At 39.9% G+C, this 19,387-nt stretch overlaps 2 protein-coding genes across 5 annotated transcripts; one reads left to right on the forward strand and one right to left on the reverse strand.

Annotated features, from left to right (window-relative positions):
* Positions 1–1,378: 1,378 nt before the first annotated feature.
* LOC119022253 (trophinin associated protein) lies at positions 1,379–8,645 on the reverse strand. The gene is made up of 14 exons (XM_037102924.1): positions 8,584–8,645; positions 6,861–6,947; positions 6,385–6,622; positions 5,767–6,286; positions 4,485–4,603; positions 4,255–4,300; positions 3,751–3,896; positions 3,578–3,632; positions 3,403–3,485; positions 3,221–3,307; positions 2,634–2,735; positions 2,221–2,533; positions 1,902–2,104; positions 1,379–1,780 (listed from the first exon to the last, which is right to left on the reverse strand). Exons 2-14 carry the CDS (start codon positions 6,923–6,925, stop codon positions 1,706–1,708), a joined length of 2,052 nt encoding a protein of 683 aa, XP_036958819.1. The 5' UTR covers positions 6,926–6,947; positions 8,584–8,645; the 3' UTR covers positions 1,379–1,705.
* On the forward strand, positions 7,770–19,062 carry LOC119022254 (differentially expressed in FDCP 6 homolog). Of its 4 annotated transcripts, XM_037102927.1 has the most exons (14): positions 7,770–8,250; positions 8,877–9,021; positions 9,099–9,251; positions 10,953–11,093; positions 11,170–11,355; positions 12,257–12,484; positions 12,577–12,723; positions 14,951–15,013; positions 15,137–15,245; positions 15,329–15,627; positions 15,725–15,891; positions 16,383–16,581; positions 17,241–17,331; positions 18,251–19,062. In XM_037102927.1, the coding sequence occupies exons 3-14, from the start codon at positions 9,156–9,158 to the stop codon at positions 18,439–18,441; spliced, it is 1,917 nt and encodes a 638-aa protein (XP_036958822.1). In that variant the 5' UTR covers positions 7,770–8,250; positions 8,877–9,021; positions 9,099–9,155; the 3' UTR covers positions 18,442–19,062. The 4 variants fall into 4 exon arrangements, with proteins under 4 accessions (XP_036958822.1, XP_036958820.1, XP_036958821.1 ...); XM_037102925.1 differs by having other exon boundaries at positions 8,877–9,251; XM_037102926.1 differs by having other exon boundaries at positions 8,895–9,251.
* The last annotated feature ends 325 nt before the right edge of the window (positions 19,063–19,387 follow it).

Consider the following 19,387-nt stretch of genomic DNA (forward strand, 5'->3'; position numbering starts at 1 on the left):
GAACAAAAAGAAACAAATTTGATCATCTAGTGATCATATGACATGTAAATATTTGGAAGCCATTCTTGAATTAACAGTTTTGTAAACTGATTACATTTAGGTTTGTGGAAGGTTTGTCAAGCAACACACTGCTCTTACTCATCTCTTTGGTTTCTAGGAACTTGGCACGACATTTGACATTCAATGAAAACAGCCTGTCAGAGCTGAACTCACTCAGCAGCGGGGTGTACTTCACATGTACTGTACTGTACTGTACTATCAGTGCTGTCTTCCAACAGGATACTGTGTCACATGATTTAACATGACTCTGCTGATATTTGCATCTCGTAACATGTATCCAGAAAAAGGCTTGAACTCCTCATCTGGCTCAGATACAATCCGTAGAATGCAAGACAATATGGCGTATCTTGTTCCATGCAATAAAAGTGATCTTTTCCAATCCGTCTCACTTCTTCACGTCAGTGGCGACAGCAGCATAAGATTTAAGAAGATATGAATGAACTGCCCGAAGTTAAGAGACTTCTGATGATAGATGGTGCCAAAGAGATTCAGTACTGCTCCTCAATAAAAGACTCAAATTAGACATATTTTTAAATAAATTAAAGGAAAAAAGGAATAGTCAAAATGAACACCTGAGGAAGGTATGTATATTCTGATGAGGGATGCAACAAATAACTGTTTCATCATTCATTAATTAATAATTCTGAGTACCAGTTGAAACAGTTTGTGTTTATATTTGCCCAGTTGACATATTTTATCATCTGCTTGTATGCAAAATTTTGTCAATGTGATCTGTGTGTTAAGTGATGTTGTCGGTCTGTTCAGTACACACAACATCTGTTACGCGCCTGTCAAACCTGGAAACTTTCTTACTTTGTAGCTCTTTCTTAATTGTCTTGCAAGTTTTGCCTTGCTAAAGCGTTTTAGAAAGCTCCCTATAGGAAGTGTGATTTGGGCAATTTAAACGCTAAATATGACAGATAACAGCAGCACCTCCTGCAACTTCAGTGTCTCATTTGAGCAAATATTTGATATCTTTCTTTAATAAATACTTAAACTATGACTTGATTATGAGGATTGATGAAGTATGTGTGAAGCTCTGGATTCGACATCACACAAACTGTCATTGTATTTCAAACTCTACAACACTTGGTTGGTGCTTCTCATTAAAGGTTAACATTATAACATGTAAAAAATAATTTGTGGCTTGCCCCTTTACATTCACACATGTCCAGACAGTAGCAAATAGAAATTTATTATAAACACTGTACATCAAGGAAATTAATCAAGAAGAGAAGGGGTGTGTAAAAAAAAATGCGATGCAAATACTACAGCTATAACACTGATCAAGTTCAGTCTTCATTGACCTTCTAAAAGAAATATTTCTCCAACATTTATTTCTTGATTCACATCATAAAGATTGTTTCTAATGGGCTTGCATCTAACATTCATGGACAAAATCAGTGCCTGCAGGGTAAAAATATACAATGTTTTACAGAAATGACCTTTTTTTTTATTATTAGAAAGCATCTACTGAGAGCGATCATAACATTGACAAGACAACCAGGGTTGATTGCTTCAAAAAACAATTTGTATTAAGGGAGGCAACAACAGTGTTCGACCAACATTAGTTCCATTAAAAAAGTACACCAGAGTGAGCTTATCCACTCTGGATATTCACAAAACAAATACTGTATAGTGCAAGTCATCTCTCCTGCAGCCGAGAGCTCTGTGGAGAGGAGGGACCAGGCGAGAGGTCACAGACGATCGGAACAAATCTCTGGAAGACAAAAGGACAAAGATTGAAGCTTATGTATCGTGTATATATATAAACAATATGTATGTATGTATTTGTATCTTTTTTTAATGCTATAAAGAAGTATGTGAAGCTGTGTACTCACAGAGGACTCTTCAAAGTGCAGGATGGAGGCCAGCGGGTTCCCACAGCGAGGCCGAGGGGGGACAAATCCAGGGGCAGCTTGGACAGACATGGAGGTGTAGGTGGCCACCTCCTCGTCCATACGCAGCTCCTCCAGAGGAGGAAGACGCTTACGAAGAATCGCCGCTGCAGAACTCAGAGCACCACTCTTCGGAACAAAGAGGTCTGTAATGGGAGAAGTCACACTTTAAAAAACATACTTTCACATTTCAGCATTCTTTCATCGTTTATGAAATGCTGTAAGACTAATAATCAGGGTGAGTGTGATGAGTCAGTGTTACCTCTGTGCAGACTCTGAACAGAAGAGTGCGCGATCTGACAGGTTGGTTCCGACACAGATGACATCTCTTCATGTACCGGCAGCACATTTCTCTGCTCTGATGAAACCAGGCCAGCCTGCTCACGATGGGGTGAGTTTTCCTGCCTCTCAAAACGTTGAGCTCTCAACAGCTTTTTGCCCGTTGAGAAAAAAATCACAGACTCTCTTTGCAGTGCCTGGATGAAAGGCTGACCTCCCCCAATCCTCTGCTCCTCGTCCTCGTCCTCATTGCTGTTGGCTCCAGTCTCTATCTTTTCTTCGCAGTGGGATTTAGTCTAGAGGAGTCAGGGAGCGGACACTTGGTTTACAATATATTCTAAATAAATAACACGATCTAGATTTAATATGGATCACTGTAAGGTCTGGCCGTCTTACAGTTGTTACTGGGAGCTGCTCCATTTTCGTCTCAGGATCTTTGTCAGCCACGTCTGTGCTCTGCTCGTCTTCTTGATCATCAAATAACCTCTGGACAATCTCCTGCAAACAAACAAGAAAGTAAAATCAACTGTGATACAGAGCATGTGCAGATCACAAAATATATCTCTGGTCTCTGATAGAAAACTAAAACAAATAAAAACTAAAGCATTACATAGATGCAATGCTTGTTGTCCTGGAGTCTATCATAGGTATAGCATATTGAAAAGTCTCCTTCACTGCAGCAGTGGTGTAGCACAATCATGACCAACTATTTAAAATTTGCAATCAAATGTTGACCTTCATAAGAAATGAATTTGTAATCTCTCCATCTGTACGTCTGAAATGCTGCATCCATTAAGGATATCTAAATAGAAAATAACAACTGATCCAGCCATTGTTGTAGCTGCCTTGAATTTATATGAGAATATTTTACTCTGGCTGTGACTGTGCCTAAATTTTTACACAGATTATATTTGTCCATTTTATGTTAAACTTTCAAACAGATTTTAGTAAACCTCTACAGACACGTGATTTCCGGCTCTCACCTCCTGGCGTGACTGAAGGTTGGTCTTGCAGCTCTGCGGCCCGGGGGTGCTGCCGTACGGTGACTGTTGTGTCGACAGATGCCATTTCTGAAAACAGCAGCATGACAAGATGAGGGAGTGACTGGGAGAAACACCACACAACAAACTGACATAGTGCAAGTACACAACACACATATACTGACCATAGCAGACATGGGCTGATGTCTGGTGTTTCGGACTCTCTGTGGAGTCCATTTCTTCAGTGGACTCTCTTTGAGAGCTGCTGCTGTGGATGAAACAGCCGTGCCACATCAGGGTAAAAGGACAAAGTGATAAGGATGCACATCAGATAACAAGTACATTCATTCTACATCTTACCTGCTGGTCCTCCGGTCGCCTCTGCACGATTCTTTCTAGCTGGCACTCTCTGAGCCTGAGACAGGAAGCAACACAAAAATGTAAATGTTTATGTTTTTCGAAGCAGTGTAATAAACTAAAAAGGCAGGTAGCTAGATGTAAAACAAATGAAAACAAAAGTGATGTGCACATACTGTGTAGACTGAAGTTCCTCTGCCTGATGGACGGACTGATTTTAGAGGTGTGGCACCCACAGGCCCTCCAACCTTCACTCCCTCGTTCTGCAGGATACTCTGCAGTGCAGTCGGGTCAGGAGAGAACTGCACCGACTTCACTGATCCTGTAAGACGAGCACAAAGAGAGGAAATTCAACCGACATGCTAAGACCAATTCATTTACATTTGTAATCTAACTTGAAGAAAGTAATACAGAATACTGTGTAGTTTTACCAGTACTAAAATTAGCTTGATTCTCTTCTACCACTAACCTCCATCTAACTCAGTGCAAGAAAATGAATAAGAGTATTTCCTTAAGTGGAAACTCTTCCTTTAATCAGAAGTTTTGTTAGCAGCCTTACAAATACATAACCATACCAGAATGTCACCCAGTCACGGTGATTGCATTTAATAACAACAATATCTTCTGTGATGACAGACTGTTTATTCAGGCACATGGTGTGTTTTCAGTCAGGTGCTCACCTGTGGTCGCTTTTTGTCGACTTTTCATGACAGACACTCGCTGGGGCTGCAGACAGGTGAAAACAAAAAAAGATGATGATTAAACATGTCCTAAAAATGGTTAAATCCGTAATCAGCCAAAAGCTAAATGCTCAAAACCAATAACTCAAAAACAAACCATCAGGAAAAGTGTGGAGAACAAAGGACATTGTAAAGGAAGGCTGTAAACAACAATTATAAAACCTACTCACCAGATAGTTATAGGGTTTGGACTGAGGACTTGAAGATCCAAAACCTGTGGCACTTACTCCCTCATTCCGGAGGATACTGAGCAAAGCCGCGTGATCAGACTGGAAGCTCTCTCCTTTGTCTGAAACATATAAGAAAAGCTGCTGACTGCTATTGACATGTAGAAATTAACAAAGTTGCCACTAAAAAAGAGCAGACAACTGTGAAAAATCTATCTAGCTTTCTATTTAAAAAATAAGCTGCTGTTGTACAGACATGGTAAGCAGCATGAAAATAGATAGCCAGTTTAGTGGAGGCAAAAAGAAACTGATCAACTAAACAAATAACAAAAACCATATTTAGAATAATTGCTTTTGCTAAGTTATTAGGTACGCAGAGCTAAAACTAATGCAGTCAACAGTCCTGGAGTAAATCCTACCTTCATGAAGGCTATAATGTTCGTTTTTTGTAGAAACTGTTTGAGGAATTGATTCACCTTTAAGATTAAAGTTTGTGGTGCTGCTGAACTGTACCGTATTATTCAAAGAGGTGTTTTTAGTCATTTATACAACCAGGGTGGAAAAAACGTCAGCAAAACACTATAAGAAAATGGCAAACAGGTCATTTGCATAATTTTTTTTCCATTATGTGTTAGGTGAACTGCTTTCAACACATTTTGATTGTGTCTGAAATTAGGCACAACAAGGCAGCAGCTGAAGTTTCATATTAAAGTTGTGTTTTGTTATTATTCCCTTTGAACAATAATAACCTTTTTTATTCTCTTTTATGTTATATCTTCCTTTTTTTCATGTCTTTATTGTATAAGATTTTGTCATGTATGGTGTTAACTATACTTAATTTGTCATACTGAGTTTACTACAGTCTTATGAAATGTGCTGTATAAATGAACTTATCTTGTTGCTTGTTTTTTTTAAATGATTTTTTTGATGTTATTTGTCTATGCCTTTCCTATATTCCTGACATCAGGGACCATGATGGAAACAAGTGTTCTCATTTGTACATGTTATCTCACTGTATCCTTTATATTTAAAAAAAAAAATTAAAAAAAAATTCAATTAATACAACACCAGAAACTACATACTTCAAATGTATCATAAAGTCAACAACTCTGTAATACAGTATCAAAAAACTTTGAACATTATGACCCTTATTAAGTTGGGATGTGTCGCAGGGCTGTGTCTAACACAAAAGTATACCTAGATTCAAATTCGAGACGCTAACATTTTCTGTAATATTGGGCACATCACAAAACATGATCTACTCAAAAGCAATGACTTCACTTACCAGAAGAACTTTTGGAAATATTGCCCTGAGCAGGCAGCTGCCTGTTTTGGCTAGCATTGGATATCTTGGTTGAATCTTTGAGACTGAGCAGCTTCATGTTATCCGTAAAGGCCTCTGCATTAAAAGCAGCCTTTGCAGAAGTTGTAATGATGTTCTGGTGCATAGTGTTATTAGAAATTGATGATAGAGGGCGGGACAAAGTGACTGAAGTCTTAAAAGTGCTGGAATGCCCAGGCAGTCCTGACCGCAGAGGTGTATTTCCGTTAGACTTCCCTGAACCTTTGGTCGGGTTCACATTGCTGTTTAACGTGGATGGATTTTTTGTTGGTTTTGTATTAATGTTTTGGGTTTTAAGATGAGCAGCATGTTCACTGTTATTAGGTTGGACAGCAAGAGTGCTAGTCCTTGTTTGTGAAACAGTGAGGTGCTGCCGATTTTCTGTAGCCATTCTTGAACTCTTGGGCTGCGACAGGTTGAAAGGAATGGGCCTGGTGCAAGGCTTTTTCTTCCTTGCTTTGCCCTGTAGGGAGATGATAAGCTATTAAGAACAGAAAAAAAAAACAATTTGATCAAAGAAAAACACAATATATTTCTTTGGGATGGGAAGGAAGCACTTACAGCCAGAGGTTTTTCCTCCCACCTACAGTGAGACTGACTGAAGTCAGATGGGGTCTGAAGAGGAAGGGACTTTGCGAGGACCGGTAGCCGACTTCCACCTGATCGCACAGGTGCCTTCCTACTCACTTCTGACTTTTCTGGATCCTTGTTCTCAGTATCTTGGTTGGAAGGATGTGGTGCTGACAGGAGTTTGGAAGGCTTTGGGTGCACTGACATTCTGTTATTTTCATTTTTCAATCTGTGTGGAGTAAAACAGATTTGCAAAACAATGAATGCAACTACAGTTTCATATAAATATGTTTCTCATGTCTACACATGAGCTATCAAATGACAACAGGCACAAGTTGTGATAAAATCTAATCAAAGAATAAGTGAACAAGATTGTTACAGGACATGGAGAACAAGCTCGAGTAAGCTACTTTAGGAGAAGCTTTATGAGAAAATAAGATGAAGAAATTTGTTTAAAACTGGCTTACCTCCGAAGGTCAGTGTGTATTTTGTTTTGATTTTGTTGACAAAGGACTGGAGAGGAGTCCATCATGATAGCAAGGTGTGAAGAACAACTACAGGAGCAACAAATGGTAAACAAATAAAATTTGAGCAACCAGGATCAAACACGATAATGGCTAATTGCAAAACTGTTTGTAAGAGAGACAAACACAAACTACATACATGCAGAAACAAATACCTCAGACTTCAATTCATTCCAAAACTTTTAAATCAACAACGAAATCCAAAGTTAACAGAAATAGGAAGCAACAAGAACAAGCAAGTCCAGTAGGGATGAGCTTCATGCAGCCACAATGAATGATATTAAAAATAAACTTAGCAATTCTAACATGCAGCTTTACTTGATAGTAATTAAGTCTGCGCAAAGTACAAACCGATGTGATGTCGAGCCAACATTTAAAAAGAGATGTAGCATAAGATTAGAATAGCTTTAACGGGACCAGAGGGCTAAGTGTCAAGTCTTTTCTTGTTAGCACATGCTAGACACTCACATAAAGCCGTTTATTAAATACGTTACATACTTTCAAAATAGAAAAGGCGTCTGTTATTTCCTTCTGTGCGTCCAAGTAAGTGTTTCCGTAACAATTAATTCCAAATATTTGGGTTTTCCGGGCGTTTTGTGTGGATTTAAAGATCCCTTTTTTCTGTCCTTTCACTCCACAGTAGGCTGTAAACTTCCTGGACTCACAGCAGTTTGTAAAAAGCGCGCATCGCCATTGGTCGTAATAGGATCAGTTCCGGCCAATGACTGTACGCATTTCGGTCATGACAAAAACTGTCGACCAATGAAAAACGGATTTTCATAAACAGCTCCATGGCAACGACGCGAAAGTTTTTGGTTTTTTTTTTTACCACATGATTGTTTTTTACCACGGCCTCTTCCCATCTTAAAGTAGAATAGAATAGAATAATTTAGCTGTTTGGATGTTTTATGCTTTATTTTGTTTATTGACTTAAATACAAAGCTGACTGATTATCATCATAAAAATAATACAATCATCAGGAGATACATTATGATTTTATGTTTTTGGCAAGTGCTGTAATCCCACCATATTTAAAAAAAAAAAAAATTTTAAACAAATGTGTGGTTCAGTCATGATGACAGGAAATAACCAGTGTGCATATATCTTTTTTTTTTTCTTTTTTTTTTTTCCAATTTTATTTTAGGGCCTTTAATCATGGCACCTTTGGGACTAACAAAAGTAGCCTTATATTCAAATTCAAAAGCCATTTAATTAAGTAATGTTACCCCTCCCTTATGTTCATCACTAGATTTTTAATCTAAATAGCTTTAGTTAAAATGGAGAAGTGGCTTGTGATTCAGATGACTGGAACCAGGCTAACGCAGGCTATCAGGTATGCTTGCAGTTTGTTTATTTCTGAAACATAATAAGTAAATAAATAAATGAATGAATGAATAAATTGAATTTCAAGGCCTAGCTCAATTAAGTTATCAGTTGTTAGTTGTTAGTTGGTATCAAGTTATATGAGCAGTACACAAACCTGCAAGCTAAAGCTAACTGCTTATTTCAAATTAGCAGTTAGCTAAAAGAACGTTATAGGTTTGTTTGAGATACTACAGTCGATATTTAGACTTATAAAGAAGAATGCCAACCTGTTTAAGCTCTGTTAAAATCCATGGTTTCCTAGAAGAACCCAATTTTCTGATTCATATTTACAGTTACTTACCTATTACAGGTCCTTGAAGGCAGCACTACTGGATATTGCGGTTGCTCTACTATTTGAATGGGATTTGTGCTTGAGTACTAATATGTTTGCAATATATCTACTTAAAAGTAACTACTTTAGTTACTCGTTACTTGTGCTGTACACCTTTATTCATCAGTCATGACAATTTAATGTAATAGTGGAACACTATGATGATAAAATGAAACTATAATCATAATATAACAGTTTAAATGGGACGTTCTCAGTACTAAACTATTTTTCTCTTGTAATGGGTTATTTTTATGTTGTGGTAGATCTACTTTACTTTAAAGGATCGGAATACTCTTCTTTCTCCGCTCGGAGGGCAGCATCAGAACATTGACTGTGTGGTAAACAATCAGACCCTCCCTCTCCGTCAGTGACTGTGGACGACCTGCAGGTGTCGCTGTCAGCAGCCCGGTAAAGCCCCGTGCCTCAGTGACAGCAGCAACACAACGTGGGTGTCACTTTGTCACCCAAGGGCCCTGTGTCAACAGCAGAGGGAAGAAGAAGAGACGTAGCGGAGGAAACCAGAGAGTAACGCGGCAGTAGACATGGACCTGCGGTCTGAGCTGCTCAAATCCATCTGGTATGGGTTCACAGCCCTGGATCTGGAGAGGAGCGGTAAGGTGTCTAAGTCTCAACTCAAGGTGAGTGGACTACCTGAACTTTAAGGGACTTTTGTTTTCTTCGTCTGAAAAGCCACTCATTCTATTGCCTCATTTCCTATCTCAAATCATATTTCATCACGTGGGCTCGCCCTGGGTATGATGAGGTGAAAATATTTGAAGTGCTCAGCAAGCTAAATGTCAGAAGTGAATTTATAATTGTTGCAGTTTGTTCTGTGCTTGAGGAAATGAGGGTGTATGCCATCTGATATTGCTTATCATCATCAATATTTCCTGTGTGAAACGCAGTTTTTAAAACAACACGCTGTCCCAACAAGGAACAAATTTGTTCCCTATATTTCGAGTAGAATGCTTCACTGCTGAAAGAGGGCACAATATGCACCTCTGTTTGACAAGAGGACGAGAGTAACAGTTTGCTCTCAGTCTGTATATGAATGGGAGCCCTCATCTCCAAGCTGTGCTTGCACTGGGCCTCCGTGTACCAGCTTGTAGTGCAAAGGCTCCTCTGGCACTGGACCCGACCAGTGAACAGCCTGTTGAATAGAGTATCTTCACACCGTGAGCCCATGTATGTAAAAAGAACATTGTTACAGTGAGAGCGAGGGCAAACTGGAAACATGTTGGTGATTGTTGTCTCTTGCCACAGGGCTTCAATGGAGCCACTGTATTTTTGTTGATCTCATCGTTATGTCACTTGGTCTTGGTGTGGACTCCATTTCCAGCCACCTCCACGTTCCTGCTCACAGTGGGTCAGCCTCATGACTAGGCTTATCCCCCTCATGCGTGCAGCAGGCTGTGTACAGGCGCCGTGTTCTTCAGACGCGCTAAGAAACAAGCAGTTTGCATGCCGTGGCCTCGCAAATGACAGATGTTGTAGTGCGCTCGAGCTTTGAGACAGGATGTGGTTATGGCTCAACACTCAGAGACACTGGTTGTCTGATAAAATGCATCAGATATGTCAAGACGTTGCACACTTTCAGTTGAAGAAAATTATAGAAGTAAAATTCTTTTTTTATAGAGTGAACCCCTCCCTGGTACAACAGTAGGAACACTGGTAGTATAGCAATATTAATATTAATAGCAGTACACTGATTACATGTAGTAGTTTGTGTTATATATAGCTTACAATGTAATATTTTTGTAGCAGGTCTTCTTTCAATCTCCAAACAGTTTTGCAAGTTTTCCTCCCCTTTTATTCAGCACTTTTTTTTTTAATCTTTTTTTATTTTACTTTTTTGTCACATTTCAATTTTGACTTCTATTTTTGCTGTACTTTGATTCTCTATATAGCTTACTGCTTATCTCTACATTTTCCTTTAGTTATGTTGTTTGGCCTGTGAAACATTTTGAGTTGCCATGCAAAGTTTCCTGCTTTTTTGCTGACTTCAGTGACCCCTTTTTTAGAAATACTTTTTCACACTTCTGTATGTGTAAACACAATTATTTTTAGGATAGCATGATGTCTTATAATTCAGAATTTCTGTTCCCAAAAGTTCTGTTTCAAAATGAGCATCTTTATGAATTTTGCTGGCCTGTATTTTCTGAGGAAAACATAACACAAACACTTATCCCAGCAAACTCAACTGTCTTCGAGATACACAGTGTGTAATTGAGCTTTGGCAGTAATGTGACATTCACATAGATGCCAGAAGAAGAAAAAAATGCTCCATTCTTTTGCCCTTTTTGAAATATATTTTTGTGTTGTTCACTTGGATTTTTCAGGTGCTGTCTCACAACCTGTGTACAGTCTTGTCTATCCCACACGACCCTGTCGCTTTGGAGGAGCACTTCAGGGATGATGATGATGGTCCAGTTTCCAGTCAGGGTTACATGCCTTATCTCAACAAATATATCCTGGATAAGGTGATAATGTCCCAACTGTATGCTCTTTTTCTAACGCTTTCACAGTTGCTTCAATTTCTGCCTGATGTTGTTGCAGGTTATTGAAGGATCCTTTATTAAGGAAAACGTAGACGAGCTCTGTTGGACTCTTACAGCAAAGAAAAACTACCACACGGACAAAACCAGCAGCACTGTTATGCCAGAGAAGGATGCTTTTCGACTTTGGTGCCTGTTTAATTTTCTCTCTGAGGACAAGTACCCTTTGGTTATGGTCCCTGACGAGGTGGGTAGAATATATTTAAATTTCCATCACAAAACAGACACTTTATATGCTACTTGGAGTATGAGGTATTTCTTCAGTCAAAACACAGCTGGACTGAAAAATGTAAAAAAAAAAAATCTATCTATTGTAAGACTGAGCAAACAAATTTGCTCATCTTGAAGTTGTTGATCATCTTGTTGATCGTGGCTGTATGTGATGATAGTGACACTTGTTTCTAAATTTAGCAGCATTCACATTTCAGGTTATTGTGCTCTGTTGTTAGGCACAATGCTGAGGCTGTAGTCAGTAATCTGTGACCTAAAAAAAAAATTGTGTTGGATCTTCGACAACCACTAAACACACCCTTGCTGAAACCTTGTGTCCTGCCATCATGGAACACGCTGCTCATTTCATGCAGCAGTGTGGGCTTGTTTCTCACTTGCAAACTCTCGTTTTGGTTTCCTGTCGTGTGTTTTTCACAGCTGCTGCCAAGAGAGAGACCTACATTTCAAGGGCAGAGTAGTTTTTGTCGTGCTGAGTTTGAGAAAACATTATTCAGTTTTATTTTGGTACATTCTTCACACACCAACCACTGGACAAAGAAATCTATGCTGTTATTGTAAGACAGGAGTAAAAACAGCTTTAATTAACATAAATTAAAGTCTTGAGAAGGGCAGTGTTGTAGGATGTGAGCTTTACTGTGGTGCTTTATGTTAAAAAATGGAAACCACAAAATAACGTCACACAACAATTTATTGTGAATAGACCCCCAACTTAAGGGAGGTAAAAAACAACCTCAGATCACTCTTGGTTTGACACTTAGTTACTTCCTTCCTTGAGTACATTGCAGCAAAGACATAATCATTCAAATGAATCATGTTATTTCTCACTCTCAAGACCTTTGGTTTCTCTTTCCCTCCAGGTGGAGTACCTCCTCAAGAAGGTCTGCATGGCTATGAGTATTGAGTTCAACTGTGTTGAATTAGAGGACTTCTTTTCCCAAGACTCAGTGCAGCAGAGTGGCATTACTGTTTGGGTTTTTCTGGAGATGATGAACTCTGGAAAGATAACCAGAGGAATTGATAAGAGCATAATCAGCATGGCTATAGAGGAAGTTTACAGGGAGATCGTTGGTGATGTCCTCAAAGAGGTACGAGGCTCAGTCATCAACAGAAGTCTGAGTTTTGGATGATGCCTTGCTCTGTATTGTGTCAATGAGTGTGTGTGTGTGTGTTTGTGCAGGGTTATTTGTGGAAGAAAGGCCAGCTGAGGAGGAACTGGAAGGAACGCTGGTTCACCTTAAGGCCCAGCAACTTGTCCTACTACACCGGGGAGGACCGGAAGGATTGCCAGGGCAACATAGTCCTGGATGGGAACTGCTGTGTGGAGGTAAGCAGCTGAAGAATACACAGTGCTCATTTCTCTTTCTGAAATTTGAGTCATTGTATGATTCTTAAAGCCAGAGGTTCACACTCTGGGGGTGGGGACTCTACCAAGGTCTTGCAAGATAAGGCTAAAAGGATCACACGTTGGTTCACAGATGTTTGTTTGTCATGACTTCCCTCCTTTTTGGTTTTTCTTGTGAATTACTGGAAACCCTTACTCCTTCAGGACTCCGCGAAAAGAATTCACGTACAACTTTGAGACAAAAAGTCTAGTTTATGTTGAATTGCTCAGACATGTGCATCTAGTTACTCAGAGTTGCGAGGGACTGTGCGAAAATTATTGTGGTGAGGAGGAATGTAGAACATGTTGTTTAACTTATTTTTTTAAAAGAATGGCCCTCCATGTGCTATGACAATTTCATGTGAACCCCTTTCTTGAGAAAACTTGAACAATAGAAACAAATTAACACTACTGAATTAGAACAATTTTGGCATTACTAACTAAAATATAATTTATGATGACGTATTTAATTTAGTAAGTCTTAACCGGTTTAGCATTGCTCTCTCATTACATTTCAAGACTCAGAGAGGATCAAAATGCAGCACAACCAGAGATATCATCTTTTTATTTCATGTATTTAGGCTTGTGTCATTTAAAGGTATTATACCATTATCGTGAGAGGACTGTATATCACCTTAGATTTGGGGTATCTTCATATCCTGTTTTTTAAGGCTACATTACATTAGTTATGTAATTTTCATAACTTATCAGATTGTTGTGCTTCTTCATATACGAAATTGTCTGTACCCACTTATATTATATCATTATATCCACATTACCGATGGTTGTTTATCGTAAATCTGGTCAGTGACATTGTGAAATGTTATTTTGTTGCCCAGATCTACGGTGTATTAAATGCTTCTGAGGTAATATTGAAATATATATCTCACAACATCATAGTGGGATATTAGTTCAAGGCCATATTGCCCAGCCCTTCTAGTATTACTCTGCTTTGTCAAAATCTGGCACCAAAAGTCTTTTTCAACTTATTGCAGTAGTACTCCTCAAGAGCTCTGAGCAGACTCATTAAAAGTGGAGTTCCACTTTAACGTGTTAATGAAATAATATAGGATTATGGAAAACATTTGATAAATGAAAAACCATCTTGCGATGGGATCACAACAGCTGCAACCACCAACAACATGATGACATATTTACCCATGACAATAGTCATCATAGTAGTCATCACTACAATATTACATAAGTAATCAATACTCATGTATCAGACCTCACCCAGGTTGGAACTCTGCCTTCATCTTATACCAATTTTCTACTTAATTCTGGAACACAGGTTCTTCAAATGTGGGTACCTATGCTAACAAGCACCCATTCACTCAGTTGTGATGCTACTGTGGTGACATAACCTGTTGAGTGACACACAGACAGACTGACAGACAGACAGACAACTGGCTAAGAAACACTTACATGTTTCCAAGACCACATTTTGCCATGGTGACACACAGACTCACAAATTGTAAAACATTCAAGGCTGATGTGGTTGCAGCTGGTAATAATGTCCCGCTTCATAACACATTTACATGTTTTCACACATCTTAACCTCACTGTTCAGCTTTTTTTTGAGATGCAGATTAAAGTGAGGGTGGGACCTGCTCTAGAATAGCGACAAGTGACGTGGCACTAATCGCTAAAGACCCTCCCCCTCTCTTCTAAAGAATTTAGACTACCCTCCCTTTAGCAAAGGGAAAATACATAACCCTCCCCCCCCTTTCTAAATCTCCCCACCCCCAATACCTTTCAAACAGTCCCTGAGTAGACAGAGTTTATATTTAGGCATCATAATCTGGAAAGGTTGATGATGATCAAGTCTATTAAAAGCACAACAGTTGGATACTGAATGTTGCCTTGTTTGACAATCAGATTTCAGATTTCCTCACAGAAGTGAACTCACTCTCATAAATGAGTTTGGATCATTCATTCTGAATATGAAGCCTGCAGCAGTAGAGCTGAAGTGGTTGTTACCTTGGCTGTTTTTTTGCTATCTGTGGACATGAACACCGAGTCAATTATTAGCCCATCAATGCCATTCAAGTATGACAAACAAAAATCTGCTCAAGTTCTGTTATTTTGTCAGCGAGAGCACTACACCTTTGCACCATGTGTTACACCAAAGGAAAACAAGCAACCATTCTAAAATCATGCTTTATTATAGGAAGTAGACGATGATCAAATATTGTTTGGTCGTTCAAAATGGATCAAAAACATCCTTTTCCCAGTGAGTTCAACATCTTTTTTTCCTAACATTTAAGTATGGTCACAGCACATGTAAAAACGAGAACAAAACAATGCATGAGGAGTTGATATTTATTGATTAATTAAATACTTTGTCGTTAAACAGGTGCTGCCAGACCGGGATGGGAAGAGGTGCATGTTTTGTCTTAAAACCCTCTCCAAGACTTATGAGATGAGTGCCTCAGACACCAAACAGAGACAGGAGTGGACTACAGGTCAGAGGAGACTCACATTCACTGATATTGATCACTGATAAGTCCAAGACCCTCATATCAAGTAAACGCCATCTTCTTCACAGCGATTCAAACAGCCATCAGGCTGCACGTGGAGGGGAAAAACTCCCTCCACAAAGATCTGAAGCTGAAGCGACGTGAGCAGCGAGAGCAGCGGGAGAAGAGACGGCAGGCCAAGGAGGAGGAGCTGCAGAGGCTGCGGGCCCTGCAGGAGGAACGGGAACGTAAGCTGGCGGAGCTGGAGCTGCTAAAGGAGGCGCAAAAGCAGGCTCAGGCCCTCCTGGAGCAGGACGAGCAGAGGAGGCGCCAGCAGCATGAACAGCTCCAGCGGGCTCTGGAGATCCAGCTGCGAGAGGCTGAGGAGGTGAGTGTGGAGGCAAAGAAGAAGAGATAAAGAGTCTGAATTCAGAAACAGAAAGATACGAGTGATCATTCCTTTGCTTCCTGTTGCGCATCTCAAGGCTCGGGTCAGTATGCAGGCGGAGATGGCTCTGAAAGAGGAGGAGGCAGAGAAGCAGAGGAAGAGGATCCAGGAGCTGGAGGAGATGCAGAAGCGCTTGGAGGAGGCGCTGCAGCAGGAGATCAAAGCCAGGCTGGATGAGGAGGCCTTCCGTTTAGCTCAAGCAGGGTAAAGTGTTTCACGTTTCCTCCTGTCATCACTAACACATGATTACAGACTTATAAAGACTTTCACAGGACAATAAGGAGTCATTTGTTTGGGCTAAGAGGCTGCAAACATTCATCTGTGAGCTGTAGGTCGGGAGGTGCTTTTGTGTGCAGGCAGCAGATATCAAGCTCAGCTGTTGAAAGGAGTTCATGTTGCGTTATGTTCCTGAGGAAGTTGAGCTGCCGACAGAGGAAGTTGTTAAATGCTGCCATCAGTCAGCTCTATTGTGTCGCTGTTTCTGTGCTCTCTAAATCTTTTCAAGTGAAAACATGTCTGATAAATGAACACACACATCACGCAAACAGCCTCAGCTTCAGGCCTCGTGCACCTCTGCTCACTGTCATGTTTGAGACATTGTGTTACGACATCAGATCCTCTTCAACAGCGAACAGTCAATCATGGTTTTTTGGGGAAAAAAATATGAAAAATGTTGTGCTCTCTGTTGTGTCCAGGTTACTGGCCGAGGAGGAGGAGAAGATGAAGGCCCTGATGTCCCTGCAGGAGGAACAGGAGGAGTACATCTTGAAAACACAGAGGGAGAAGCAGGAGCTAAAACAGGAAATGGAGACCAAGTCCCGGGACCTGGAAGAGGCGCAGAGGCAACTTGAGGAGGTCCGCGCAAACCGGCATCGGGTTGACCAGGATGTAGTGGTAAGAACCAAAACATGAAACTGAATTTTATCAGGTCTAATTTATCTGAAATGGTTCTTACTGAGATACGTGAAACATTGGGCCAATAGCATTATCTGCTGATTTCACTTTAATTTGATTTTGAACATCCATTGAGTTGAATTCAAATTCCACACTACTGTAACTAGGGTTAATTAATTTTATTTGGTAAAATTGAAATAAGATTTAAAATCTTGTTTACAGAGATGACTGAGGCAAGATGGCTGCATCTCCTTCTAGTTACAGACAAGACAACAATTAGTCACATTAGTACAGCATGACACAGACATTAATGAAAGAAAACATTACAGCTGTTATGGTCTGCCCTTAAAAACAGTTCAGTGATTTCAAAGTCCAATGAGGCTTTTCAAACAACAGACTGAAAACAGCCTAAAATGTTTTCTTGGAAAACTTTCTGTGATTGATTTAGATACTTTGATGATGGTATCACCAGTCAGTGGGAGGTTAGTCTGCTTTGCTAAACTGTCTCTATTCTGTCTGCGGCCCTTTAAATGTCAAAACGTTTTATTTTCGACTTTGATGTGAAAAGATTCTTGTAACTCCTATTTACTGGCTGTAGTCGTTGGTAATGCTAACAGTAGCTGCATGTGTTTTAACGAGTCGCTCTTATTCTCTGACAGGCTGCCCAGAGGAAGCTTCGCCAGGCGAGCACCAACGTCAAACACTGGAACGTCCAGATGAACAGACTGATGCGACCGATCGGACCAGGCGGTACGTGTCCCATCTTCAAGACGAGATGCTGCATTATGTGACCCGACAAATGTGAAGCATTTAAAGCACTTTGTTTTGGATGTGTCACAACAGGCAAAAGCACAGGTGTTAATAATTATATGAACGATGGCTGAACTCTATTATGCTGCATTAGTTTCATCGTCCTGGTGTCAGGCTTGCTGGATCACTGTCGCATCATGTCTTGCAAGGAAACTTGAAAATAACAGAACCATGGTTAATGTTATTAGTAACCCCTGTGCTTTTCCTACTATCGCTGCATTGCAATCCAAATGGAGAAATAGTTGTGACTGAATGTGCAGAATGTACTGCATGTTTCCATCCACTACTATAATGAAAAACGCTAATTCCCCAAAAGCTGGGACACTGTGTTCAGCATAGATTAAAACAGAATGTAATCATTAGCAATTTTTTTTAGACCTATATTCAGTTGAAAGCAGTTGAAAGACAAAATGTTTTATGTTTAAACTGATAAACGTTTTTTGGAAGCAGCATTGCCGAGGAAGAAGTTGATGTCATATGAGAAATCCCCTTGCAAACCTCAATGTGGAAAATTCAACATTCAGCGTGTACAGCAGGTTACGAAATGCCAGCTTCAAGTGCATCAGTGGCTGTGGTTGGGTTGATATTTGATGTAGATTCAAGCAAAGATTAGAGTGACACCATTTTCTTCAAAGAGAGAGATTGTTTGTCAGTACCTAGATGATGATTTTATTTCACACACTGATCTGTAAATATATACTTCCTGAAATGTGGCCATTGTATCTGTCACCAGTGAATTCCTTCTCTATTTCGGCATCTACATCTCTCAGCCTCTGTGTTACAGATCTAAATCGTGCTTAACTCGCTTGCTGTAAGCACTCATTTCTGTTTGTTTTTGTGTTTGTGCGGTCCTTTTCAGAGAAGAGACCGTCGTTAGGAAGCTCCTTCTCAAGCTTCCAGGTGCCGACACAGAGAGACCCGGGGCTGCGTCTCAGAAGGAGATCGGGATCAGAGGATCGGGATGAGGAGAGCAAAGAAAATGTTGACAACCGAGCTTCGTGTGAGAAACGCCACTCCCACGCCTCTAATGGAGACATGGATATCCCCTAAAATCGTGAATCAGAGAGGTTGCATGGATCAGTGCAGGTCACTCCGTGAGGTTTCTTGACAGGAAGGGCAAGAGTTGACGGTCTAATGTGTGAACATTAGGACAACAGTGGAACATCTGCACTTAAAACTGAATTTACCGTACTAGCATTTCTATTAAATGTAGAATTAACTGACCTCATTTCACAGACGGCAGCAGTTTAAAACATTTTAATGAGAAGTTGAATTCACTGCTCGACTAATGCTTTGACTGCAACCTGTGTGAGGCCTGCTCTGGACATAAACGTTACCTCAGTGCCAAGAAAATGAGCTGTAAGCAAGAAAGTGCAAAGGAAGTTGAGATGTTTAAAGGCTTTTTCTTACATACAATACAAGGAAGCTCATTTGTTCAGCTCTGTAATATAAACACATAACCGTGTTTCATTTTTATATATGTATTTTTTTGGGGGGGTGTAGGAGGATGGCTTGACTTATTGATGTAAAAAGTTCAGTATTAGTTTACCACAGTTTCAGTCTAAAAGTATCACTCTTCCTAAACAGGAAAGAGAGAGAGCGTTTAACTTCCTGTTTCTACTGCCAGTTAACATAATTGTAAATAAAAGAGTGATTGATGCTGTAACCTGATTACTGCCTCTTACTCTCTTTACCGTGTTAAATTATGTGCAGAATGCAGTTCAAGAAACTGTAACTAATACTTTACGTAGTGAATAGCTGAATGAAATAATATTCACGTTAATGAGAAACATATTTATGTAAAAGACCACAGAGTGGAACAAGCTGAATGTGCAAACTGCACGTCCGCTTCAGCTTGAATTTGAGTCTACGTCATCTGTCCAAGGATGTGTCAACACACATCATGACTAATTTGAAGTTTTTCACGCATGGAACTCTCAGCGCACATGACAAACAGCACAAGCTATATGTCAGCTAGATGGGTTTTTTTGCTGTC

This window comes from Acanthopagrus latus, chromosome 7 (genome assembly GCF_904848185.1).
Source record: "Acanthopagrus latus isolate v.2019 chromosome 7, fAcaLat1.1, whole genome shotgun sequence".
In the NCBI taxonomy this organism is placed as follows: domain Eukaryota; kingdom Metazoa; phylum Chordata; class Actinopteri; order Spariformes; family Sparidae; genus Acanthopagrus; species Acanthopagrus latus.

What these genes read in the sequence shown, in the direction of transcription:
- LOC119022253 (XM_037102924.1), bottom strand. Translation starts at nt 6,925, where the DNA reads ATGATGGACTCCTCTCCAGTCCTTTGTCAACAAAATCAAAACAAAATA. An exon ending in TATTTCCAAAAGTTCTTCTG is followed by an intron (nt 4,604 to 5,766) that starts GTAAGTGAAGTC and finishes TATATGTTTCAG; the next exon opens with ACAAAGGAGAGAGCTTCCAG. An exon ending in GGCGACCGGAGGACCAGCAG is followed by an intron (nt 3,486 to 3,577) that starts GTAAGATGTAGA and finishes TTTCATCCACAG; the next exon opens with CAGCAGCTCTCAAAGAGAGT.
- LOC119022254 (XM_037102925.1), top strand. Translation starts at nt 9,156, where the DNA reads ATGGACCTGCGGTCTGAGCTGCTCAAATCCATCTGGTATGGGTTCACA. An exon ending in ACAAATATATCCTGGATAAG is followed by an intron (nt 11,094 to 11,169) that starts GTGATAATGTCC and finishes ATGTTGTTGCAG; the next exon opens with GTTATTGAAGGATCCTTTAT. An exon ending in GAGACAGGAGTGGACTACAG is followed by an intron (nt 15,246 to 15,328) that starts GTCAGAGGAGAC and finishes TCTTCTTCACAG; the next exon opens with CGATTCAAACAGCCATCAGG.